At 41.7% G+C, this 27,756-nt stretch overlaps 1 protein-coding gene across 1 annotated transcript in view; it reads left to right on the top strand.

Moving 5' to 3' along the window:
- igdcc4 (immunoglobulin superfamily, DCC subclass, member 4) overlaps positions 1-26,233 on the top strand; it is a 42,920-nt gene extending 16,687 nt beyond the window's left edge. Inside the window, exons 3-20 of the mRNA XM_070908133.1 lie at positions 5,756-5,897; positions 8,090-8,223; positions 12,579-12,713; positions 13,621-13,773; positions 14,929-15,339; positions 15,447-15,611; positions 15,919-16,056; positions 16,511-16,693; positions 17,411-17,623; positions 18,167-18,268; positions 18,395-18,581; positions 19,392-19,519; positions 21,651-21,821; positions 21,951-22,085; positions 23,864-23,966; positions 24,150-24,381; positions 24,510-24,638; positions 25,706-26,233. Of these exons, the coding sequence (XP_070764234.1) occupies positions 5,756-5,897; positions 8,090-8,223; positions 12,579-12,713; positions 13,621-13,773; positions 14,929-15,339; positions 15,447-15,611; positions 15,919-16,056; positions 16,511-16,693; positions 17,411-17,623; positions 18,167-18,268; positions 18,395-18,581; positions 19,392-19,519; positions 21,651-21,821; positions 21,951-22,085; positions 23,864-23,966; positions 24,150-24,381; positions 24,510-24,638; positions 25,706-26,233 (3,389 nt within the window). The remainder of the gene's footprint in view (positions 1-5,755; positions 5,898-8,089; positions 8,224-12,578; positions 12,714-13,620; positions 13,774-14,928; positions 15,340-15,446; positions 15,612-15,918; positions 16,057-16,510; positions 16,694-17,410; positions 17,624-18,166; positions 18,269-18,394; positions 18,582-19,391; positions 19,520-21,650; positions 21,822-21,950; positions 22,086-23,863; positions 23,967-24,149; positions 24,382-24,509; positions 24,639-25,705) is intronic.
- The last annotated feature ends 1,523 nt before the right edge of the window (positions 26,234-27,756 follow it).

The raw sequence follows: 27,756 nt of genomic DNA, 5'->3' as shown, positions 1-27,756 counted from the left end.
TCCTGGGAACAGGTACACTCTTAAGCAATTGTTAAAAGACACAAGAGTGAAGGAGGAAGAGTGGGTGGAAATGAAAGGAACAAACAGGAAGATGCGTGTGTGAGGGACGAGAGGACAGGCTGTAGCTTTTTAATCGCCCCTCCAAGGAGGCTTCGTTCTCTCACACTGTTAAGTGGTAGTCTTTATTTAGTCGTTAGCTTTGTGTAAAATGAGACAGTATCCTTTGTGGATGCCCCTGCTTTTGTCAGCTGTCACATGCCTATTTATGAGGATCTCTTGTTTGAGGGACAATAAGGAATAAAGGGGAGGGGGGGGGTTGGGATGAATGGTGGGAAGGCAGAAAAGGCTGAAGAGAGTTTGTGGTGATGGTGAAAGGAAAGGCTTCAGAGACCATTAAGAATGACCTTTGTGTGTGTGTGTGTGTGTGTGTGTATATGTGCATGTATGTGTGTGTGTGGTTTTTGAATTAAATCAGTGGCGAGAGGCTATGAGATAGATGTGGCCAGTGCGCAGAGGTGGAAGCCGAACTGCCTCAACATTGACATTGAGCAGACATTTTCATTTCCTACTGCGTCTTCACTGGCCTGAAATGAGACCGAAGAGAGAACGTAGCAGAGATCACATCTGTGAAAACACATTACGAAACCCACCTGCTCTAGTTTCCCCGTCGCGGTATATGATGCATGTGGCCTTGTCTGAAAGCATGTGAATGTGGCGGAGAGGGAGAGACACAGTGAAAGAGACCCGCTCCCTCTTTAAATGCAGATAAAAAATGTATGTAGGTCCACAGTATTTCAGTCTCTAACTCACTCATCTCTCGGCAAAATGCCAGAGGCGGCATACAGTGTGCAGTTAAATGATGATGCTGAAGAAAAAGCAGCTTTTAATGTTAATTAGACCAATTAACCTTCCTCATTATGAGACTGAGAATCATTGAGGGCATATCCTCACTTTCAATGATGTTGTAGTTGAGTACAACAGTATAAATACATACGAAAAAAAAATATTTCCAAAAACATAATCAAAGAGCTGATGTCATAACCATGAAGACTGTGCTCTCTCTTTCATTCAAAGAAGCTGCTTATGTTAAGTTTTTGCTCCTTAGGACATTGTAGGACTGTGCATTGTTTTTATTTCAAACTGGACCTCTTTATTTTGATACGTTTTTATCTTGAGGCAGCCTAATGTACAACTATATTAGGGCTGGGACTAACGAATATTTTCATCATCAATTAATCTGCAGATTATTGTCACGATTAATCGATGAATTTTTTAGTCTATAAAATGTCAAGACATTGTGAAAAATGCTCATCACAATTTCCCAGATACCAAAGTGATGCCTTCAGATTGCTTCTTTTGTCCAACCAACAGTCCAAAACTCAAGGACTCTTCTTTTATTATCATAAACGACAAAGAAAAGCAGCAAATCCTTACATTTAAGAAACTGGAACCAGCAAACGTTTCACAGTTTTGCTTGAAAATTACTGAATAGTACTGAAACGATTTATCCTTTCATAGGCATGCACCCCTAAAGGTGAAAGGATGAAAAGGAGACGAGGAGAATCACTTTTCAAGATGAGAAATGGTAGTTCAAGTACATCTAATATTATAAGAAGGTGTCCATGCTAAAAAAAAAAAGATCACAGATTTACTTATTAATGGCTTTGTTGTGTCTGCTGTTTGGAAGGTCTCTACATGCATGTCAACTGACAGAATTAAGCACTATTATAAAGCAAAAAGGGCAGTTTACTGTAAATAGGAAATAAGAATTTCTCATCGCACATATTTTCCAGTAGCTATCACAAATATCTGAAGCTGGGGGCATGCTTGATGGCTTTTCACACTGTTAGTCAGCCTGAAAGCAGGGTAGCCAAGAGGTCACGGGTGGAATTATCTGCTTGCACAAGGGGAGTGGAAAAAAACGCTGCAATCTGATAGCTGTGGGGCCAAAGAGTGGGGCATAGATAGAGGGACAGACAAAGAAAGAGAAAGACTCGGGCTAAAGCCAAGGGCAGGAGAGAGAGAGAGAGAGGGAGAGAGAGAGAGAGAGAGAGAGAGAGAACGAGAGAAGCAATGAAAAAAGACAAGCGAGAGGAGCAAGGAGAGGAGAGATCGGGACTTTTTATGTAGCGCATCGAAGGGTTACACACTTTACATAGAACAGTGCCCGAGGAGCTGCCTGAAAATGTTTGTTTTTTAAACATAGAAAGTCCTTGTTGCTAGGAAACAATTGGACATACTTTTGACCCTGTGACTTGACATGTCACCTTTTGCTGGGAGTGTTGCTCTGAAAAATTGCCCAGTGTGTCATCACAATCCCGGGCAGAACGGTGTCAACTTTGCAACATCTGAGTGTGTCTTCGGCGTGATGCTGGACGGATGTGCCGTGGAATTTCATTGCCAGCTTGAGGACAGTCATGGAATCCTGGGAAAAGACTAACATGATTATGTTTTGACAGAGCGGAGGTGGAAGCTCAGCCAGTCGCCATTGTTCCATCACAGCATGGGAAAAGTGTCTTCCACGCACCCCCCCCCCCCCCGTCCCCTTTGCATTAACGTCCGCTAATGTGCACTCTCGCTGATCAGCTGTTGTTCACCACTCACATGCCCCCCCCCAACACTCGAGCACATAGATGTACACTGTGATCCAGTCCAAGCAGTCCATGTACTGGCATCAAGGCACACACTAGAGTAAACACTCAGGTACAGTCAAGTTGACACACACGCAGTGAGTCTGGCATCCTGTCAGGTACTAGGTGGTGTGCTTACATGAGGGCATCATGCTGTGTAATGGCTGGAAGTGGCAGGGGTTAATCATCAACTCCTCCTGCAAAGCTTGCTACGCAACAGTCACAGCAAGTTTTTTCTGAAATGAATCAAATGCTTTCTGCTACTATGGCTGAGCAAGTGTGTCAGCCTCTGTGTACTCATTGAGAAACTTTGTTCCCTAAGCGCAGTAGGAAAACACAGATGGCCAGTTTGTTGCCATGACTAACAGTTGGTGTGATAGGGGTTAGAGCAATCTCGGATATTCTGCCCTGTGTCTCCTTGAGCTTAGAGTGGTTTGGAGGAAATCTTGTCCAAAAAATTGGGAAAGATTGAGTTTGGAAATCTTGAGGCAGCCATGTGATTGGCTATAAGTTTACAAACACCCACCTCTGAAAATGGCTCCTCTTGTTAGTTTTATGTTAAAGCAGAAACAAGTTTGGGAGCTAGTACCAGGCTTCTGCACTCAGTCCTCCCTTCCATAGTTTTGTTTGTTTAAAGTCAGATGACGTCCCACTGTGTCTCTACTCTTATGCAGCTTTTTTAGCAATGCTAGCGGCGGCTCTATGGATGGCAACGTTAGTCTGTTGGCCGGTCGAATGGTCGGTCTACCACTTTGGTCCTGACTGAAATATCTTAACAATTATTGGATGGACTGCCAAGAAATATCGGATTGGTTACTACACAATTTGATACCGCCATGGTGCTCAGAGGACAGATCCTAATGACTCCAGTGATCCTCTGACTTTTCCTCTGGCACCACCATGAGATTGGGCATTTGTGGTTTTAAGTTAATTGTCTCAGCAACTATTGGATGCTACAGACATTCATGTCCCCCTCTGGATGAATTGTTATATAACTTAACTTTTCAACTGGTGACATCAGGTCAAAATGTTGCTTTGTCCAGTTCCCCTCAGCCTCAGCTGTACTCTTTGTTCAGTGCTAATTAGTAAATGTTAGCATGCTAACGCGCTAAAATAGGATGGTGAATGTGGTAAACATTATACCTGCTAAACATCTGCATGTTAGCTTTGTCAGCGGGTGCCATTTAGGATACTGATGTTAGCATTTAGCACACAAAACCACTGTGCTACACTCTGTAGCTTTGTTTACTTTTTTTACTAGACTGCATTGACATTTCATCATTGGAGTCGGCTAGTCAAGATTAGGGATTAGAGTTGTTGGTGTGTAGTACAGAGTTAGCTGCATGGCTTCATCATGCAGTGCACTTGGCTTGGTCCAAACTAGAGCAACACAAAATAAGAAACGTTTTCAGAATCAGCTGTATTCAGTGCAGCACAGTTTATTAAGCTCTGACAATGGAAATTGGCCATTAGTCACTTCACCAGATGAGTGAACATGAAAACAGCTATCCGCAAAATACTAAGCATTTTTTCCTGAAGATCACGCTTGAGCAGAAAATGATGAGAAGAAACTGACAATCCTGTGGATACAAAACAGTAGTAGTGTGGTGAGTAGTGTTACGCTGGTGTAAAATGTAATTACAGCAGTTGAAATTGGGATATTTGAAAGCATGTTACCTCTAAGTAAGATCGAATCTATTGTAAAAAAGAGAGCTGTGTAATTTGTTCACACTTGATCACATATATGTATCTCTGCTACCAGCAGGGCATTGAAATGTGTGAATCAACTTTGTCCTTCCTGCAAAGTAGATTTATGTATGTAACGCTGCGGGATAATCTTTACATGTTTTCATGCTGTGCAAGTCTGGTCTGAATCAGTTCTGCGTTTAGCTACACGTGGACAAAATGTGTCACAGAACGGGATACTGAAACCAGGAAGAGAATGACTGATTAACAAATATGTTTTTGTTAAGATGCATTTATTTTTTCACCTTATTTTGTTAAATTTTACTTAATGCGAAATGTGATATAGTGATTTACACTCTTTTAGGTGGCTAATGTTGGTTTTCTTTCATACTACAACATGTATGCTGTGTTTTCTAGCCTGCTTATATCAGTTGGGATTTGGAGTCTTCTTCTTTTCTGTTACCTTCCCACTTTCTTCCTGCCTTTGGTTGCCTTCGCTGTCTTCTTTCTCTGCTCTCTCCTTTGATCCACCCCCCACTCTCTCCTCCTCAGTCAGAGCTACAGGCGAAGTGGCTGGGACAGCCAACCGGTTTTGTTCTCTTCTCCAACAGCATGTTGGGGTCAGAGGTTAGAGGCCCTCAGACAGCGCTCACTGCTGCCCCCTGGTGCTCAGTATTATCTATAGAAGGAGCTTTCCCCTGCGTGTGAATGTGTTGAGGCAAATTGGCGCCCTGCCAAGACTCGACCTGGAGAGAGAAATAATCTAGCCAAGCCTGATTAAATCCCCACATTTCTCCTAATCAGGACATTCAAGGGTGTTTAAATGGTCTGAACAAGTCTTTAATTAAATTACAAAATTTAAAACGGTACCTTTAAAATCCCTAAAATGGCCTGGATACAATAATCAGAAGTCTTTGAAACAGAGACGTTACGCACAGATTCTGAATTTACTTAAGCTAGTTATTTTAAAGTAAAGCAAGTGAAATAAATATACTCCCATAAATTGGATATTTTAGCCAAAAACGGAATGGGATCAGTGGTATTTTTATGGGGTTGTATTAAGACTTGAACTCACAATTAGTGCTTGTTGTCCTTTTCCCCTGTGACCGGTGGTTTGCAGCCCATTTAATTTAGTGTTCTTGGTATGTGTTGTGACGCTGTCCAACTGGGCTCTGGAAAGGAAGCTGTAGACCAATTGTGGACCATGGTTTCAAGATGACTGAACAGTCAGTCACATCAGGTGTGACCTACATCAAACAAACTGTGTCCTATTCATCATACCAGAGGTAGACGACATGACACACATGATTTCAGATCATTAAAAAAAAGGAATTTGCAGAAGGTTTAGATATGGGCCATTTTTGTGTCTGTCCACTGGGAAATCACCAGTTCTGCTTTGATAAATGCCCCCCTGACCTTTATCACCTCTATGCCCCCAGGTCTGTCTAAGTTCCATCAGGAGCCATCACCCCAAACAGTGCCCGCTGGGGGAGTTGCCCGCTTTGAGTGCCAGATTGAGGGAGTACCCACACCTGTTATTACCTGGGAAAAGGACAAAGTGGCTGTCCCTGAGGAAACAAGGTGACTCCTCTATGTGTTGTTGTCCTGCTATCTTCTCTTCTGTCTTTTCATTACTCTCTTCAGGATTTCTAAATTGGTCTCCAATTATTTTGAGCGCATATAGTTTTTGTTATTGTTCTTTTTTACTTGATACTTATATCTTTCTGTGTCCCCTCATTAATAACCTAGTACTGTCCATTGCATCATGAAATGGATGACATGATGAGCCATATGGAACATGACTTTCCTGTTTAATTACTTCCTATAAAGGTAAACTACACCATAGTTTAGTGAAATACTTAATCTTGGAAACACACACATATGTACAAGGCTATGCATGTCAGCGAATATGATGTGAAGACTGCTTTACTGTATAGCTCAAGCTGGCTGTGGCCCCGACAGTTTAAAATCAAATAAAGTTTAAAGTGCTAAGACTAAGACTGCTAAGGTCTTCTTATGGTGTGTTCAAAAGATTACAGATGAAAGCTACTTAGTGTAACAACAACAATTATCGTGTCACTCTCAGTTTGCAGCTCATTTGGAAAAACTCACATGCAGAGTTCCATAAATGATAAGAAATGGAAGCACATGCCATATCAAAATGACCTTTTTTTTATCAAGCTCATTTAGCTCTGTGGCTTTATATTTGTTCCATGCCAAAAAAATGCTACATATAAATATGCTTTTTCAATGGAATAATTACTAGTACTGAGTACTTATGTAATAATGTAGTAATGACTCATGGGTCGGAAAGTCAACATGTTGACGGGTGTTGCAGCTGGTATGATCCCATCGCAAGATGCTCTCTAGTTTCCTTTGGATTTTCAAGGTGAAAAGTGGAAAGTCTGTGGAAAGTGGAAAAGAAATGTTCAGGTAGAGGAACAGCAGGGGGTTCACTGAAGAGTTACTTGTTGATTACATTTGAGTTTTTCAGTTTCCTTTAGTTTTAATTGAAAATCAGTCAAGGACATCTACACGCCCCCACATGTTGTCTGTACCCAGCTGTGACCACTCGCTTTGAAACTTCTGTGCTCTCACAGATAAAGAAAAAAACATTAAGCAAAATGTGCACCTGCCGCCACATCCTCGACAGGTCTCTCTCTGTAAATAATCTCATTTACTGGGCCACTTACCGATATTGACATTTCACTGTGGCTCTACTGGCCCCAGCGCCTTAGAATTTGTTCCCAGCCTTATTGCACAGGGCTAAGTGCTAATGGCTGCTGTAGCCCTGCATGACCCACAAACAGCTCACTGCTTATAAGGTCTTATTGGTGGGATGTGGTTCTCCCACCTCAGGCGCTGTTAATGGCCTCTCACAAAGATGAGCCAAGGAATGGCTGCTACATCACTGGCTTTTTCTCTGTGTTCTCTCTTGCTCTAATGTGACTTTTCCTCTCTATTGGCCCCACTGCCATTTCTTGCTCTTTCTTTTTGCTATTATCCTGTTCCTTTCCATCTCTATTTCTGTTACTCTTCTATCCCCATGTTATCTTCTTTCATGGCTTCCTGTCTTCCTCTCATTATCTTTTTCTTTTCTTATTCTTTGTTTTTCCCATCCATTGCCTCTTTATTCTCCCTCTCTCTTTTTTTCTCACCTCCTCTCCACTCCCTTCGCCTTCCTCCCTGCTGAACAGGCTACAACGGGTCATATTTTGGTGGCATTAATAGGAGAGGATAAAAGCGATAAGAGGTTGTGGGATGGCAATACATTGCTTGCCCTGGGGGCTTGCAGGCCAGGAGTAATATGTCTGGAACCTGACCTCTATAAGGAAGAGAGAAGTAGAGACATGTAGGATTAAAGTCAAAATAACAAATATCAACAGTACAAAATAGACATTGCACCCAAAAAGATAACATACACAAATTGAATCACTATTTTTATGTACTGCTTTTTGGGGTGAAGCTCAAGAGCCTGTCTTTGTCCAGAAAACAACTTCATCTTTATATCCCTGTCTTTTAGTTACTTTTTGAGTTGCATGACTGGTAATTGAAACCCCTTCTTGTAGTGGTTGAACACAAAAGCCTCTCTACTGAATAAAGAGGGATGGAGTCCTGTGAGGACCCAGCAGGACCCCTGCAGAGTTCATCAGCTGGATGTTTTTACGCTACCGGGCACTAAGCCATTTATTCAGTTGTTTTTCTCTCTCTCTCATTTGCCTTTTACTCGTTCTCCCTCTGCCACCTCTCCTGTTTTCCCCCGTGTGCAACAGGTTCATTTCCCTTCCTAATGGGGTGCTCCAGATTCTGGAAGTGACCAAGGAGGATGAGGGTGCCTACCGCTGTGTCGCGTCCAACTCTGTCAGGAAGGACATCAGTCAGGAAGCCAGGCTCACTGTCACCACAGGTGAGGTCTGTTGCAGTGCTTTATAGTGTTTGAATAGGCAGCCAGGCCCTGCTGGGAGCCGCCAGGCCTATCTTAAAAATCTAATGTGAGTTTTAGGACTAGATGCTTGAAATATGTTTGGTCTCTCCAGTGCTAACAAAATGGCATTCTCTCACCATGTTCACACTCATGGGTTACAAACAGAACCCAGTGTTTGTATTGTGTGAAACTACAGTGACTAATCTAATCCAAATCTAAACCATATTGTCTCTGGCAAATATTTTGCAGACTGAACTATCAAAACAGCTTTGTCTAACAGATGTGGAATTTGCACTATTTGGGCTTTGATAAGAACAGGTTATATGCTATAATACTGAAAGATCCCCTCTACAAGATACTCTGCTTTGAATACATTTGTTTATGTAATGGTGAAAGAAATGAAATGACCATCTACTCCTTTTCCTTTATTTAAAAATCCAGAATCATATATATATATATATATATATATATATATATATATATATATATATATATATATAACAAATGTAACTGAAACTGAAACTCAAGGCTAATAAACAAGTAATGCTGTTTACAGAATAAGGGCATATCTTTCAGTATACTGTCTGTAACGTATTTGACTGATTTTGACATCAGCATACACCCTTCTCTCTTTGATCAAAATCCCCGGGTGACTCCAGCCCACAAGGACTTGCATTAGTGGATTACATGGTGCAGTGAATCAGTGAATTGTATTGTGAGGTGTGATTTCACCGTTAGGCAGCCCACATTAAAGCCATGTCGAATTATCTGCCTCTGTGGCTTGCTAGCTAGAGACCAGTCGACTGTAATTGGCTGTTCTGTGGAAACCATTGTGTCCTTTTTTTGAGTCACAGCCTTTGTGTCCTTTAAAAGAAAGACAAAAAAGAAGAGAGAGAGAGAGAGAGAGAGAGAGAGCGAGAGATGTGGCAAAAGCGAGTGAGTCATATACAGCATTTGGACTTTTAGAGGTTTTTACACCATCTGCACAGCCACCTTTCAAGTCCTCCATTTTTTTCAATTTCAATCTCAATCATTGTAATTTAAATTTGATGTCTTTTTAAGCCTGAGAACTTTATTGTGTTATCCTGACTTTTCCTTTTATGTAAGCACTTACTGCCCTGGCAAAGCTGTTTTTTAATGAAATTGTCTAATAACTTCCATCAATCAATCAGTACACCTTTTTGCACAACAGGTCCTCTACTCTTTGAATTCCTAAAGTCGAGATGAACTGAGTAATTCCCTTTTAACCCTTTTAGATCACATCACAAAAATCCAATCATATTTTCTTCCTGTTAAACAAAGTAGGATGTGTGCTTACATAAGCTTCAACCAACCATTAACAACATGACATCCACCTATCAATAAATCTTCAACTTTTAGCGGCACAAAGCTAAGATTCATTAGTTAGCTAGCTAGCAACAGCATGGAACGTAGGTTATGACACGCCCACTTTTCAACATTCAAATCAAATTCCTCCCAACGTTATGTCCCACCTGTTTCACTTGGAAATATGTCACGATACGGACGTTAGATACTCTCAAAATGCTGTTTCATCTTGACTATAAGGGGCATTTTGGAAATTAGCTTGCAGAAATATATACTGTATATTTGAATGGATTTTCACACCTAATGTAATGTAATGTAATGATAAGGAGGCTGATGTTTGCAGACTAGTTTCCCTAGGTGGTCTTGCTGCTGACATGGAACCCTAGGAGGAAACTACTTAAGGCTCTATTACGGGCCATTACAAGTAACAAATGTCACATCTAATGCTGTCACTTCACTCACTTGAAACTTCAGAATTCTCTTAATAGAATACCTCAAAACCCATTGACAAGCTTTGCCAGCTTGATGTTGAAGTCATCAAGTTCTCATACTTAACTTGAGAGGATGTAGAAAATATGAAATGCTCAGCTGCCTTAAACCTCCACTTTCTAGTTTCTTCCATTTCTTCTTTATTTTACCCTCTCAGTTTTTTTTTTACGTACTTCACACTGCAACCACACCCACCATATCCACATTAGGCCCTTATGAAGGCGCACCCCCGCAGTGCAGCCCTCGCAAAGGCAGACTGACCCACTTAAAGCCTTATGCATAACCAAGGATTTCTGTATGTAATCTCAATGATTAATTTATAATGTGTTTACAGAATGCCAGGTCGCTTTCTGGAGATCATTAGCATTATGTGCTGCTGAGACTGCCTGGGCTGAGCAGAATTGCAGGGAAGTAAGGCCCACCAACACCAGCTCTACCTTGGGGACTGACATACACTCAAGAAATGAGTGTCTGGTCCCTTCAACCCATAAACAATATGCTTTGAATAACAACCTTAGTCACTGAAGAGGAGAGATGTGCCTCACTTCCATAACCGAGGCCATTCTACTGCTACCTGTAAACAATGTTCCCTCTAATGTTTCATGTGTCAGAGCAAACACACAAACTCGGTGAGCAGTCCCTTGGACCACTGTGAGCAACATCAGACGTGTGCACTGTGGTCACGCCAGCATCGCATCCATCCAAGTTACATGGTTTATAAAAAGAATCAAATTACAGCATTTACATTTCTGTTAGAATACTTTTAATTAAGTGCTTTATCCCACTTACAATGAAAATGATAAAAATCTTGTTCATGACTTGTGTAGTATGTTAACGCTATTGGAAGTATAAATATTTAATTTTAGCTATGGCAAAACATGCCCACCAAACCAAGCCAACTGTAAACTCCAGTTTTGAAAACACACTAAACATTTTTATTATAAAGCTTAGACTTGTATTATAAGTATGAGCCAGTGTGTGAAGCTCCTGCTGTGCACTGGGTGAGATTGCTTTCAAATGGCTTTTTTTCTGTCCACAGTTTTCCTTCCGAAAACTCGCTTGCAATTTTGGCTTCGCAACATGTTTTGCAGAGCAGTCCTTTCTCGCTCGAAAAAGAAAAAATCTCCCCCAGTTTCACAGTTTTTTCTTCTGTTTGGACATATTCCGACAGCCATTCCATCTTAAAAGAACCACATTTCTTTTTTACTTTGGCATGGTGAGGGGATGTGCCGCTGCCCGTTCGTTTTGCCATTATTAGAAAGGGTCGACATAAGCAGAACTTAGCATCATTAGCGTGTCTTCCATCCACATCGGCTACACCGCTTTGCTAGCTAAAACACCGGTGGCTGCACATAAGAACGCCTGTCAATGACGTCGATTAGCTGCGACTGCTGCGTAAATACCTACAGTATGTGAATCGCATCATTCGCTGGAGCAGCCAGTCAACGGCCACTCACTGACTCACATTGAAAAATAGCACAGAATGAATTGTTATATTTTTATTTTATTTTCAGTTCAGTTTGGAGTTTTATTTTGTGCGCAGTGTAGATTTTCTGTGCGCGGACACCGTGTCAGCAGTGCGCAATTATTAACTATAGTGACTGTTTATGATGAAGTGACTTGCCGTGTTAGAAAGGAAGTCTGTGTCAAGGAAATGCTCAGAGTCCCTGAAAACTAACTCCTCCGAAGTCATCAGAAGTTCTCCAAATCTTGTCCTGTCGTCCATCTGAACTACTGTGAAATGCTAGCTGCTGATCTGAAGGCTATGCTAGCAAAATGCTAGCGCACTTCCCTTTGGACGTCAGAAAGTCTGTAGTTTTTTTTGGCGGTTTAACCAGCTATGTGTCCAAAAATCGATGTTTTCTCTTCTTTTTAGGCAATATCGCTACGTCTGTTTTTTCCATTGCTCAAATAGAAAACAGGAAACTTATCCCTCGACTATATCATGTTGGCAGTTAGTAGCCAATACAAAATATGCCTACTGGCACCGACAATGTCAACAGAAGGGGTGTGAAGAAAGTAAGTTTGTTCACAAGGCGGGCTATAGCTTCAGACGACTCGTCCTCAAATTGGAGAAATCCCTTACCAGAACTCAGGGAGAAAAGTGAAAATTTTGCGGTTGACCGCCTTCTAGTGTTTTGTTGAGAATTCCAGCTCTTAGTTCACTGAAATATTTTGTAGTATCACCCAAGAGGGCCTCAAAGCTTTTTAGCACACCCTTACTGTAGTGTTGACGTGCCGGGGCTTAAACAAGAAATAGTAAGAGAAACTTCAACAGTAACCAGTAATTGGTGAGAAATGGGATAGTAATGAAGCCAGGTAATCGGACTGAATTGCTATTTTGTTTCACTTCATTGGTGAATAATTAAGTATTTGAATTGCTGAAATAACTGTAGATGTGGGCAGCAATTCAGAAGTCGGGGCCAGGCTGATAGCATGTGTCATTCAGTCTGTCACTAACTAATCTAATATTTACTGCCTGATTATATCAAAGTATGCACTTTCTTTTTTTGTTGTTATAGGCTCTACTGAAGCCCTGAACAGAGTTGCGATTGTTGCACCACCTCAGAATGCAACAGTCGTGCTCGGCCGTCCCGCTGTGATGGAGTGTATGGCACAGGGCCAGCCGAAACCACTGGTGTCCTGGAGCAGACAAGGTAGCACCCGCAAATGCTCTTACTCACTCTTTTCTCTCTGTGGTTCTCATCCTGTTGGTTTTTCTTTTTTTACTGCTTCTGTCACACTTTCTTTATCTGTGTCCCGCTCTCTAACTATCAGTCTCTTACACACAAAGAACAAACAGCAACACGTCAGGAACAGATTTGTGTACCTGTAGCTGTAAAGTTGTTGTCACTTCGCTCCGTTGTTCTATTGGGCACATTGATTAATTCACACTTCCACAGCTTTGATGCTCACACACACACTTGTAGTCTTGGTGGGAATGATGTCATGTGAAACTTTTGGAATTCCTTCGTGCTGTGATTTGGCAACATCTCTGCAGTTTTCCTGGAGTCTAGTGCTGCATCTGAAATTCTTCCCTCATTCACAAATTTTCTGTCGAATTCTGTCAAAGACCATACATTGTGTCTGTTGTCAAAACTGCACTACATAATTCTGGTCATGTTCAACGCAAAGTGGTAGTTAGTGACCACATCTTGTTCACTACTTTTTTATATTTTTATGTGTGGCATTGTGAGATAATTCACTATGTAGGTGATGATTATTATCTGTAGAGGATCCGCTCCAACACTACAAAATGGTGGACAAACAAAATAGTGATCTATAGAGCGAATAGAGAATGATTTTACACACAGCCTAGGAGTGTGCCAATGCAGACACCTCAGTGAACCCAGACTAAAAAGTCACAGAGCCACCTGTTGGTCAGCTTGTGGGACTACAGGCCAAATCCCCTGCTGCTCAAAGTGCTGCCTCTCTGTTTTGTGCTGTTTCTCAGGCAACTGAAGACCTAAGAAATGATCCCCATATTTCTCAATGCCTGTCAGTTTTTTTTCTGTATGGTCTGAGACTGTCCTGTTGTTCTTTGTGTCTTTCTTCTTTGATCAGATGGAAAACCCATTTCCACTGATGTGGTCGTCCTCGCAACAAACCTGGTGATTAGGGACACAAGGCGTCACCATGCCGGCGTCTATGTCTGCCGGGCCAACAAGCCCAAGACCAGAGAATTTGTCATTGCTGCTGCTGAGCTGCATGTGCCTGGTAGGAGTCATGTCCCCGGCTTCCCCTTAAGTCACCAAGTAATTGAAGGGCTGATGGTACTGTAATAAAAAAAGACTGTGTCTTAAAGGTCCCTATCTATGCAGAAAAGATTGGTTCTTAGATAATCATGTATCTTAAATCCAGTTTAGCTGCTGGTAGATATAACTACATTTTAGGGTGCCCTTAAGTAGCCCGGCAGAGGAGTGTTGCATCTCTCTCTCCCTTGTTTCCTGTCATCTTTCTACCATTGTTTTCTAATAAAGGCATACCCACAGATTAGAGCAGTGCAATACAGAGAGGTAGAAAAAAAATCGAGAATAAGAGGACTGTTCAGCAACATCACTTTTACCCGTGTTGTCAGTTGATGAGAGGAGGAGGGAGAAATGAATAAATTAGACCTCAACTAACCTGAAAATGATGTTTGTCCCAACTGACATCCAAACACTTAAGTTTAGTTAAGGGCCCCAATACCGTTTGATTAGATACATTGACTACATTGCTTTAATCAAATGAATCCTTTCAGATTAGAAGAAGAAGAATCCCCAGGTGAAAGATTGTAGTCAAAATGAGTATTGCTACATTAACAATTGCTACTCAGAGACAAAATGCTAAATTTGACCACAGATATTGAACAGTTTTTTCTTAAAATGAATTAAAATATGGATTAATCGGATTTGTAGTTTTTTCAGAGCGAGACAGTTGAGAGTTCTATCTAAAATGCAAAATGTGTTTTTGTTGTTTAAAGGGGCACTCCATCAGTTTTACATATCAAAGTCAATTTATGAGTCACAAGTAGTAAGTGTTTTATATGTGGCTCTGGAGAAGTTTTGTCAAGTCTGAAGAAATTACTGAAGTGACATCACTTGTAAGCCTTTGTTACAAAGTGGGTGGACTTTGAAAGATGTTGACATTTACCTGGACTTAGTAAGGTCTATAGAAAGACGCTATCGAGATACATTGTAGGAAGTACTGGATAAAACTAAAAGTAAGGCTGTCTTAGGGTGCGCTACATTGATTTTGATCTTTCCTTTGTAAATCTGTCTCTTGTAAGTCCCCCAACTGTATCGCAGCGCAATACTAAATCTTTTGAATTTCATGGTGCACATATAATCAGTGTCCCCTGTAAGTCAGAGCTTTGTTTCCTACTTCCAACAGCCCCTCCAGTGATTCTCCAGCCCCCAGAGACAGCGTCCCTCTCCCGGGGAAACACAGCCAGGTTTGTGTGCAACAGCTCCGGGGAGCCTCCTCCGGTGTTGCACTGGCAGAAGAACGGCCAGCCCATCAGGTCATTCAGACGGGTGAAGAGCCAAAGCCCAGGAGTCCTGCTCATCAACCAGCTGGCACTGGAGGATGCAGGATACTACCAGTGCATAGCAGACAATGGGCTGGGCACGGCCTGCGCCACTGCCAAGCTGACGGTCATCGTGAGGGAAGGCCTGCCCAGCTCTCCTCACCACCTGTCTGCCACGCCCTACTCCAGCACAACTGCCCTGCTCGCCTGGGAGAAACCTGAGTATAACTCGGACCAAATCATCGGCTACTCTGTGCATTGCCAGCGCGCTGCAGGTGCGTCTCTATTCATGTGTGTGTGTGTGTGTGTGTGTGTGTGTGTGTGTAGCCGTACAGTACGCATGTCTACATTAAAATAATGTATTTGATGTGAATATTTTCAGGCTCAGATAACGTGGAGTACCAGTTTGCGATGAACAACGACACCACAGAGTATCACGTCAAAGAGCTTCTCCCCCATACTGCCTACACATTCTTTGTGGTGGCTTACTCTCCCATGGGTGCCAGTCCACCATCCCTGCCTGTTACTGTAGAGATGCTGGAGGACGGTGAGTAATCAAGCTAATACACAGGTAGAATAAGGCCACGCAGGTAAAATAAGGCCAGTCTGGCACACTTCACTGACTCACCGAGCAAACATTATTAGCCTGCCGATTAGCTGTTAATCATCAGCACCATTCGTTCACGAAGTGTCAGTTCATGTAGTCATTTTGATAAATACTTTTAAAGGTTTACTAATTGTCGATTAGTGATAGTCACAGTGTGTTTTACAAATGTCCAGTAACTGTGCAGATCAATAGGATATGCCTTGAATGCGCATCATCAGACAGTATGTCCTTTTGTTCCCTCCTGCAGTGCCGAGTGCACCTCCCCAGCTGTCTATAGCCAGCACCTCCCCCACAGATATCAGGCTGATGTGGCATCCATTGTCCTCGCAGCACAGTCGAGGAGCTGTTACTCGCTACCGCATTGAGTACAGCTCTCTGGATCAGGGTGAGTAACCCCTGCTGGACAACAAGGTGACCTCAACTGCCAGTGAAAGCACATTTTAGTGACGCACTGAGTGTGATTCAGGAGATTTTACCCACTTGATTTCTTCACACAAGTTATTCATAGAAACACAGGTATTAACAGCAACTTTACAACTTTACTTTATGAAAGTTTGTATGTTTCCGTTGTGTTCTGTGTCTGCAAATAGTTCATAATGGCTTAAGAGTGCAGAGGCTCAGAAATGTGTAAGATTATATATATAATATATATATATATAGACAATGCAAAAATGTACTTGCCTAGCAGAGAGATTTATTTTGAATACCCAGGTCTCCAGAATGTACAGGAAGTTCACTCTGAATGGAACCGTTTTCAAAAAAAATCAATCTGTTAAATCATCAATTACGTGGGTAGATACATATATACATATAGATGTGTGTATTGTGTGTTCCCGCAGTGGACACTGTGTTCTCGGTGGAAGTGGGGGGTAATGAGACTCAGTTCACACTAAGAGAACTGCAGCCCAACCAGGCGTACCGACTGAGGATAGCAGCTGGAACAGGCGTTGGCTTTGGCGTTCCCTCTGAGTGGGCTCAGCACCAAACGTTGGCCCACTACAACCACAGCGACCACAGCATGGGTAAGGAAGACACCAGACTGGGCTCTCTTTGCATTTGTACATTCCTAAAATTCCTGTTTTATTTCACCAGGTTTCCCTCTGGTCTTTTTGGAATGACATGGAATATTAGGAGCTTTAATCCGTACAGGAAATGTAACGTCTAATTATAAGTGATGTTGTAAGTGATATTTAGCCACAGTCATTTGTAATGTGAAGTGATATGTGAAATATTGCAGAACCTCATAACAAAGAAGTTAAATTTCATTGAAATAACATAAACAAGAGTCTCCAGTCTCTATTGCTGTATTGACAGTGAACTTAGTACACATTTACTTGATTTACATCACTAGTTTTTTCTTACCTTCTCTGTCAAATGTTTCCATCTTGTACTTGTCGGTTTGTGTTCTAAATAAATCTTGCTAACCTGAATCTTCATAGCCTTTCTTGTTTCTTTATTGCTCCCAAATATATCAAATTCCTAGACTTTTCTTTTCACTACATTTTGACTTGAAACACAGGTGACACTGTTAGTTTCACTCCACATTTTGCCCCCCAATCACTTGCACCCACCCTTCAATGGCTGTACTCCGTCCGAGTTTGGGAACCACAGACAGTCATATTTTGGGAGCAACAGGTCAATATATAGCTGGAGTGAAAGTCTGGTGGTTAGTGTTAATGTTATCATGTGGGATTCTTGGTCATATAATGTTTTTTTTTTCCTTTTCCAAACTTTTTCAGTGATCTTTGCCCCTACTGAGCTGAAGGTCAGAGCCAGAGTGAGCACACTCAATGTAACATGGCATCTCTCACCCAATCACACACTGGTCTCTGGCTACAAGCTGTCCTGTCGAGAGGTGGAGGCTGATGAATCAGCCAATAGGGAAAGGACAACACAGACCCACACCATCAGGCTCCGGAAGAAGGCCAGGTATCATCTCCTCACTGGGCTGGGTAAGTCGTTGACAGAGGCCTCTCCAAATGTAACGTGCTTTGAGGTGTGCTCTGCTTTCATTTCGCCAAATACACACAAACACCAACAGTGAGGTGCAATGACAGAACAGAATTCTCATGCTCATTTTTCTTTGCATTAGGCTACCTTTGACTGAATATTAAATCAAATGATGCTCACTTTGCTTTAGGAAAAATGTTTGATGAAAAGGACTGCACACTTACAGTATACCAAGCTTTTGGACAGCCTTGTTCAATTCAGAGCAAGCGAAATGCTTTTTTTACCAGTGTCCTTGTCAGGCAGAGTGTTGTATTCATCAAAGACTGCTTTCACAAGCGATCTTACTTTTGAAAAATATGGAACTGAAATAGACAGACACCTCTCATGAAAATTATTGATTCATATTTCAGCTGCCCTATTTAAGCTGTCTTGGGTCTAATGTCAAGTCTTTGTAAGAGGCTGCCTAGGTTTACTTGTAACATATGTATACAACATGTATAGCTAGAAAGATCCTTGTTTTTTCTGTTTTTATTTCGGTCTTTAAGTCCCTGACCGGCAGTACGAGGTCAGGGTGTGGGCATTCAACAAGCAGATAGATGGAGCAGCTGCTGTGTGGAAGGGAAGGACAGACAAGGTCCATGACATAAGTAAGGTTTCTCATGTTTGCATGTATACATAAATCAGTGAATGAATCTTTTTTATGGGCTAATCAAAAATGATCAATTGTATTTACATTTTGCGAGATTCAAGCCAAATGTGTGTGTTTGTTAAAGCATCGTCGCTGCCCATGCGCCCCCCTCCATTGCCCCCAAGCAGCATCCAAGCCACGGCCAACGGCTCCACCTCCATCTGGCTGCGCTGGGAGAAACCACGGTTCAGCAACGTACGCATCATCAACTACACAGTGCGCTGCAGCCCAGCGGGAACCACCAACGCCTCTCTGGTCTCCTATCACACCAGGTCTGAAACCGGGTTTCAGTGAACAACTGAAACTTGAATAATGTCTGTAATGTTAAAGAGATGCTGGCCCTGTATCACTATAATCCATGGTCAACATTTGAACAATACTGCTTTCTGCATAACTCCCTGTGTCTTAGTGTTCACACTTCAAAGCCCATTTTAAGTGTTTGCGTGAACACATCTTCAGTAATGATACAAACCTGAACTGTGATGAAATGAACACCATAAGAAGTGGCATATTACTTCTAAAAACTTTTCTCAAGCACTCTTGGTATGAAACTATGTCTTCTCCAACCCTTTGAGGTCAAAATCAGTTTGCATTTGAAGACATTAAATAGCTCCACTAAATAAAGGCCTTTAGTATACCTTCTCTGCTTTCTCAGACTAATAGTGCACATTTTTCGTCTTGAATTGCACTTTGGCCTCTGCTTTTTTATGTTTTATGTCCAACATCCAACAAACCCAAGCAGAGCATATATTGTCCTTGCATTGATTTGACTACTACTCCATGTCAAGAAATAAACTCTTCACCATCCTGAGTATATCATATTTATTCAAGATTGATCTTGAGTAAGGATATGGAGTTCATGGGCTAAAGATGTGCATAAATACTTGCCAGCTTCATACAGTAAATGATTGTCAAGCAGAAGGCTGGTAATAAGAGCTAACAATATAAAGGTGATACACATTGTATCCTGGAGTGGTCCATCAGATTGTACAAACTAACAAGACTAAATGAAACAAAGTAAATGGGTTGTTTTTCCCTGTCACTCCACATACTCAGGACTCTGCCATGTTTGTGTGTTGCAGCTCTGCTCAGGAGGTACTGCTCGGGGCGTTGAAGCCCTTCACCCGCTATGAGCTGGCGGTGCAGTCTAATGGAGTGGACGTGGTGGGACCCTTCAGCGGCACAGTGGAGGAGTCTACTCTGTCTGACCGTGAGTCTCTGCTGTGCTGCTGTCAGTTTAGTCAGTGAAGTTTGTATTCTGTTTTAATTTCTAAGTCCCTGAAGATTTTCTTAGTGTTAGTAGTATTTTGTGGCCTTTAAAACATTCTTGGCAATCAGCATTATCCTTACTGTAGTTAAAGATATTTCATTCATTTTCTTTTCTTTTTATTCTTTGTTTTGTTTTTGAGAAAAGTGCTTTGCAACTATTTAACTATTTAAAGGTGACACAAGGAGAAAACACTTGTTTTTTTTCCGTTTCCTTGGCACTGAAGTGCACACTTCAAGTCTTTTTTCACTCACTTGATGAATGAAAACACTCACTTTGCTTCACAACCTGTGCAGTGCCTTTGAGCAAGTCACTACACCTAAACAGCTCAAGGGGAACTACACTGTGCCAACAAATGGATGAGTGTTGTTGTACTGGGCAGCTGCAGTACTATGTGTGGATGTGTTTAAATGGGTGGGAAACCGTTTCTAGAAGAGGAGGAGGAGGAAGCAGGGTCCGTGAACATTTCGTGTTTGAAGGTTAAAGAAAAAAGTAAGAGCTTATATTTCAGGGTGTTGGTCCTTTCAAATTCATTCAGCTGAAAATACAGTTATTAGAGACCTAAGAATTGTCTACTTGTAGATTTACAGTTGGCCTTAAAATATGTCACACATATATTTTTTCATTGCATCTGCTAAAATATATCATACCCTCATAAATCATTTATTCCAGGGGTATTCAACTAAAATTAGAAGAGATCCAGTTAGAGAAAATGTCCTCAAGCAAAGGTCCAGAACATCATAATGTGTAACTTGCGTTGTGATTTAGTGTGATATATATTGAAGAAGCCTAGTAGTTGTATCAACGTCTGCCTGTAATCAGCAACTGACTGTCAAATCAAATAAAGAAAGTACAATTCAAAAACATTTTGACAATATTTATTGTCACTTAACATTGAGCTCTACAGATATATAATACTGTAGTAAAAGAAGGGCTGCATTTAAAAATAAAATAGGGAAAATAAATAAAATAGCTTTTGAAAAATTGTGCATCTTAAAATAAATAAAATAAAGTGTAGCAGCAGCTTGAGTTTCCCTTTTTCTTTGTTAACTGTTTCACATCTTGACTTCACAGTCTCTCTCCCTGTATCGTTAACTCGTGTCATCATCTGTCACTCGCCTCTCGCCTCTCTCGTCTGTCTGTATTCAGAGTCACAACGTTTATCGCCTGGAATGCACAGATTTGATTGGCTGAGTAGCATCACGTGGACTGACGTAACTCGTATGCAATTGGTCTGTGAGTTTCCTGATCCGCTAAACCAGCGCCATAAAGACTAGAAAGCTGCGCCAGTTAAAATGGAAGCGCCTCGTCAAAATTTAAAATCCCTTAATAATTTATTGATTATAGGTCTGGGTCGGGTCCGGACTCGGACCGCGGTCCGCCTGTCAGTGACCTATGATTTATTCCATCATGTCCTTGAAGTACACATTCATGCTTTTAGATGCTTATGTCTGATTAACTTTGTCTAATTAGCTGCACTTGATAAGCTGATCATGCTACTTTTATTTCATAATTTAATCTTGGTCTCCAGCTAGCAAGGGACAGGTGTTACATCTTTGCTCTCTGTGGCCTACAGATGCTGTAATATATGCATGTGAATGTGTGCTTGAGTGTGCCTGTGCATGCAAGTGAGTGTGAGCAACACTCTTGAGTGGATCTGTGTGTTGGCTGGCCAGCGGCCAGTGGACATGGGACTTAGTGGTTGGCATCGATGGCTGATAACTGGCCGTAATGAAATAAATACCCAGGTGTAGTAGCGACTCTCATGTTGGCCAGAAGCTCTGTCTGTCAGCCAAGTAAGGGATGTGAGTAGAGTGGGCTGCTTTTAATGACATTATTACCACCAGTCACCCCGTCACGCTCTCCACTGCCATGTATCATCACCTGAGCCCCAGCCCATTCCCCTGTTGCCCTGCTTGCCCCCTCTCTCCTGTACCCAGGTGGCGTGGACACGAGGACACAGATGGTTGTCACACAACATGTCAAGTCCCCCACCAAGACAATATACATTCCGCAGCTGTGAGGCCTCATTTCTGGGCTCTAATTACTGACCCAGTCCTCCTCTCTCCTTCAGGGCCCTCCACACCTCCAGAGGAGCTGCAGCTGAGCGCTCTGGACTCTTCCTCTGTGCTGGTGAGCTGGCGCCCTCCGCTGGAGCCTAATGGTATCATCATCAGCTACAGGATCTTGTACAGTGGCAACCTCAGCCAGCCTGAGCACTTGTGGGAAAACCTCTCTCATGATGGTGAGTGTGACGCGACTCCTCTCCACTGCACTAAAAATATTTGTATTTAATTTAGGTGCAACTTACCCCTTTATCTTTATAAATCTGTTTTTCAAGATGTTTCTCTGTCTGCCTCTTTCTCTTTCTCAGGGAGCATTACCAGTGTTGAGGTCCAGGGTTTGTCCAGTGGCACCCGTTACTTTTTTAAGTTGGGGGCATCTACTGAGGTGGGGCCAGGGCCTTATTCACCTGTAAAGGATGTTCACACCCCTCTTCAGAAATATGGTACATGTCATGTAGCGCATATGTAGGTGACAGAAATAATAAGAAAAGAAGAAATAGAGCACTGGTAACATCATTTAATGTCTTTGTATACTTTATTGATGCCACAAAAGCCATTGCATTCATTATTCCAACAACATGATTGCTACTTTTTATTTTTGACTTTCACTGCTTAGAAATCATAATACATGTAGTTTTTTTCCTTATTTTCTGATCAGTTCCTTGGCTTGATTGCTTATTATTGCTTGTCCAGATATTGAAGTTTGGATTTTTCTATCTTAATTTTTGGCATCTGAATTTCACCAATCTAATATGAGCAACAAGATTTTTGGAATTGACTTTGACTAACCCTAAGCAACTTGAATACAGTTATTCAGCATACAGCACTGGACACTTGAATTTTATACCTGAATCTGTAAACTAAAATATTTAAAGTTTTTGAAATTGCACCACTTTCTGGGGATTTAAAGGAAGAATTCAAACCACGTAAATTCAGACAGATGGTGTCTTTTCAGTGTTAAATATTCAGTAGTGGTTAAATTTTACAGTAACGTATTCAGTTGCTGTTAAGATTTAAAATATTAAGGCCATTTTTGCAGACACACTCAAGCACACACCATGCATTCACACACGTTCCTATTAAAGTGGGTAATTTGTCCCTGCCAGCAGAGAAAGTGTAGCTCGGCAACACACTGTTATTTCGCTTCTCCCATTCTGGTGCATTTTGAGGACAATATTAAGTGAGGACATCAAAGGCCTCATTGGGGACCCCCAGGGGAGATCTTTGAATTACTGCGCTCTGTACCCAGCACAATTGCTGTGAAAAGCACTTTCTTTACTCTCATGTCACTTTGTGTTTAAGCATGCAATCTCATTACACACTTTTTAATTCCACCAGTCAGCATTTTAGCTGTACCTGTAATTAGTAAATGCCCCTTTTGTCTTTAAACTGTCATAAATACAGAACCATTAGCTCCCCTGTGAACTATTATCCAATATGAGCCCATCAAACTCACTGTCCTTACAAACAATCCCATTAACGATGAAATTAATCAACACACATTTTAGTTTTAGCATTTAAAAATTATATTTCTCTCACATGTACCTGTGTGCATGCTATCCACCAACCTATTGTACTTATGCATACAGTGCTTTGTTTTTTATCTGTGCCAGCCTAATTGCATAATGGGTGGGAATTGATTGATCAAAAGGATCATATATTTGGAATATCTAAACATTAAGCTTCCTCGTTTCTTCCTTAACAAAAGGACAGAGTAACAGGTTTATTTTGTTCACGTAGGATGTAATAGTGTTGCCAGTATGCAGTGTGAATGGGACTGAGGTGACTGGTGGGTGGGTGAGAGCTCGCGCCATCTGTTTCCTTTCCTCTCTATGTCCAGACTGCCAAAGATACCCAGCATAAATGAATATCAATGAAGGTCTGCTCTCCCTAGTTGAACGTCGCCTCATATCTCTTCGCTTCTGTGACTTTGTCTTAAATGGAATCAATACATTCAGAGTCTCTTTACATCAGGCCTGAGACAAATAGTATTTCAAAGTACATATGTTATTATAATATTTTTTATTTATTAAGATGGAGTTCTAGATATGAGCCAACAATTACTACTGGCAATAGATCAAACATGAAAACCAATATGGCATATATTTCTGGGAGTGGGAACATTTCTGCCATTGTTAAACTCTGTGTTGCCCTGATTATTGTTTACATTAATGAATTTATATTTTTTTCTCCCTTTCCATGTTGTCTGATATTTTAACAGAGCTGGACATCCATGCAGTGACAGGCATAATAGTCGGTGTTTGTCTGGGACTGATATGCATCCTCCTTTGCATGTGTTTCAGCTTTCGTAACGGCAAATCCAGGTATGGTAACTCTAGAGTGTTCTCGTACAGTACCTATGCACATCTTACTTCTTTTACTTACTTTGAACAACTATTGTCTCACAAACAAAAAGCCATCTTGAACAACCCAGGAAACTGTATTAACGTTCACTTTTCTCTAGTGCCCAACTCCTATACTATCCCTTTCATCTCTGCTACAAACAGGGAGGTGTCTAGGGGCCTGGACTCCACAACTGTGACCCCTCAGTACAGGAGAGGAGGCAGCCCCATTCCCTCCAACATGCCAGAGTGCAGCGATAGCCACGAGCTGGAGACATTGATGCCCCCAGGCAGCCAAGAGTCTGGTCAGCTGCTAGAAGAGGCCCCAGAGGAGCAGAGCCTGATGGCAAGTGCTAATCCAGGGGAAGGGGAGGATGCCCCTGCACCTGAACCCAAGGTCAAACCTGCAAAGGGGAGCACTTTTCCAGATGGGCCTTGAATACTCTATTGAACTATTTTTTCACGTGTTGATAGAGGGATAATAGTTGTAATTTTGGTGCATCCGCTGTGTTGTTCATCTTGCAGGCTGCTTGGAATGGCTCTGTGAGTCATAACTGGGCCAACAGAATCACTAGATACAGAGACACCATAACAGAAGACTCTCCAACACTCATTAATGGAGCTCCCAACATGCTAATTACTGATAACGGCACGGTAAATGAATAAACTAAAATCTATTTTAGCTATCAACCTGTGTCCGACATGCAACTTTAGCTTTAGCATCACTGGGTCAAATGGCATTTCTAATTGACTGTTTGCTAAACCACGCCCCCCTTAGTTACTGTTGCCATGCCTGTCAAGCTTTCTGTTTTTGCACATTGCACAGTTTATAATGATGTCGGGGCAGATTTACAACTTGAAATTTGTTGTAATTTTTTGACTTTGACTTCAGAAAGAGGTTAACAAAAGCGGGGTTCTCATTTCTGGCTGCCAAATGTTAATTCTGCTGGCTGAAATTAAAACTGTCGCTGGCAGATTTGATCAGCTATAACTATCTAAAGCTAAGGTTAACACTTACTTGTTCATACTTTCAAACAGCTTGTTTTTTTTACTATTAACATTACAAGAGAAAAGACTTTTAGGATGAGGACTAACCAATGTGTTTAGCAAAGGTAATGCTGCCTCTGTTAACAATGCCAACAAGGTTGTTTCCCCCAATCCAACAGGATAGAACGGCTAATTTAACCCTAAACTCTGAACCAACCAGCTTCCATACGGTGGGAAACTATACTACACATTGGATGTGCTATTCGTAACTGGGGCTTTTGTAAAATCACCAGTAACCCCACAAACTGACCTACTTAGATAATTATGTGCTCCATTTGCCCTGGAAGTAACATTTACTGCTGTAGGCAGTAAGCTAGTTAGTCGGATATGCTAACAGTTGAAGCTTATGTAATCCATTCCTTACACTGTTGCTCATGGTCTTGGTTTTAAAAAGAATATACAACTTCAACATGTGGAAAAATTCAAAACTTGACAGGCCAGTTACAGTTGCTAAGCTGTGATTGGACCATCGCTGTTCAGGGGAGGGGTTTAACATACAGTCCATTGTGAGCTTTTCTAATATCTATGTAAAATGTTTGTCATGCTCTAAGGATATGTAAGGAGTGGCTATGACTGTACACTGTACAAAAACCACTGAATGTTTGAGTTACCCGGGTAGATCAACTACCAGTAATAGAACAACCTGAAGTAACAGTGGCATTGTTTTGTTGCAGGACTTAGAAGATCGTCTATGTACGTCCCTGTGCAGAAACCAGGTGGAGGCAGAAGTCATCGTTCACTCAGAGCTGTCAGACCCAGGGAGGGAGAAAGACGAGGAGGGCAGCGAAAGGGATTCCAACACCAACAGGGGACCCTCATTATCAGAGGACAGATATTCCCCTTTGAGCCAGCCAAGCCCACCAGGAGAGGAGGATACTCTTGAAAAACTATCACTGGCCCAAAGCCCCTCGAGTCTCCCCTCGATGAAGTTGGTGGCCAATCACAATGGGGAACTAGAAGGCACGGGAGACCAGCCGAACGCAGTCTTGGCGCCACGGCTGGACATGGGGCTAACCAATGGCTTCCACTCGCCAAAGACCATGCGTTCTGTGCTGAGGTCAGAGCATCTGGAGAACGGGGACTCCAGACACTGCCCTTCGGCACCGGGGAGGGCCATCTCTGCCGGGTTGTCCCCTGCCCCCTTTGTCAGCTCTGGCTTTGTCCACTCTACCTCAGCAGCACACAGTTATCTGTGCCCGTAGCCTCTGCATGTAGGGCATCGACCCTTCCACACACATACAGACATCAGACTGATTTTCTTTCTTTTACATACCCAGGAACAATCCCTAAACGGATTCTGTTTATGCACCTCATTATTGGATTCCTTTCTCTTCTTTGCAAAGTTTTTATAGGTACTTTGAATCCATTGTTTCATACGTGTGTATATACAGTATACATATACAGTATATTTTTAGTGGTAGAGTACTGTATATGGGTATGCATTCTCTAGCATTGGTACGATATTTTCTTCTGGGTTTCTTTCCCGTCCGTAGGAAAGAAAAGAAAGATGTAACTTAACCAAGCAGATGGAAGTGGATTGAAGGAAGCTATTTCCACTGTGTCGCACATGGCTCTGTTCCACTCAGGAATGAGAAAGCCTGGAATGTTTCGTGAGTGAGTGAGACAGGCTATCATCCTTGATGTTTGGATCGGAAGCACAGTCTGAATGGGTCTCCCTGGGCTTCGTCGAGTGGATGCTACTTTACTGTGGCACTGAGGAATAAGCCTTAAAAGAGTATCTGCACACTCTGAGAGTGCAGAACACCTGTCTCTCTCTCCAGCCTCCTGCTGTCTCAGGGTCCACACACACACACACACACACACACACACACACACACACACACACACACACACACTGAAAGACACATAGAAAGCTAAAATATTGCTGATTCCATGGTATCTCACACAAACTCAAACGGTCACCCATAAACACACATTTACACACATATTTCATTTCCTGACTGGAGTGTGGAGGTCTCAGGTGCCTAATTATTGTAGGTGCATTTATAAATATTTCTATAGATGATTATATTCAGTACAATACAAAACACATGTCAAGGAAAAAACAGGCAAAATGTAAAAAGATATGGAGTATACAGATTTGGTACACATGGAGTATTCTTTTCCAAAATGCCATATATCCAGGTGGTGTGATTTTGTAAAACAGGGACACTCAGTTGAAAAGTAAAAAGTGGTTTTGCCAAATTTCAGATGGTGGACATCTCATTTTGGAATCAAAGTATTGACTTGTTCATGTTGGTATTGGTGGAATTATGTTGGTGGGAGAACTAGAGGAGATATTACAACAACCCATCTGTACACTGCTCCTCTGGTTTTGCTCCCAATTAGGGATGCACCAATGCGATATGTGCCATTAGTTGTCATTTTTAACTCAGTATAGTAATTTTGTACGTGAAGTGCTTGCCATGGTTTTAATTCAAGGGAAAATCAACTTGACTCTACAAGCCTATCTGATTCCAGTTGTATGAGAACATTTCCACAATGCTCTACTCTGCTATAGTACCACAAACCAACATAAGCTGACTTGAAATTTCTGCATTTATCAGATAGGAAAGGAGTTTGATGAGAAAAAATGTATAAATGTGCTACACTTTTTTTACATTGACCCCAAACTGTTCAATGTATTCCTTAAGTATTCGATAAGATTGCTTTTCTAATTGACTGATATGTGAAGCTGAGCGAGTCAGTATTGGTTTTGCCGGTG

This window comes from Enoplosus armatus, chromosome 1, assembly GCF_043641665.1.
Source record: "Enoplosus armatus isolate fEnoArm2 chromosome 1, fEnoArm2.hap1, whole genome shotgun sequence".
NCBI lineage: Eukaryota > Metazoa > Chordata > Actinopteri > Centrarchiformes > Enoplosidae > Enoplosus > Enoplosus armatus.
This window is presented reverse-complemented; position numbering and strand designations above follow the sequence as displayed.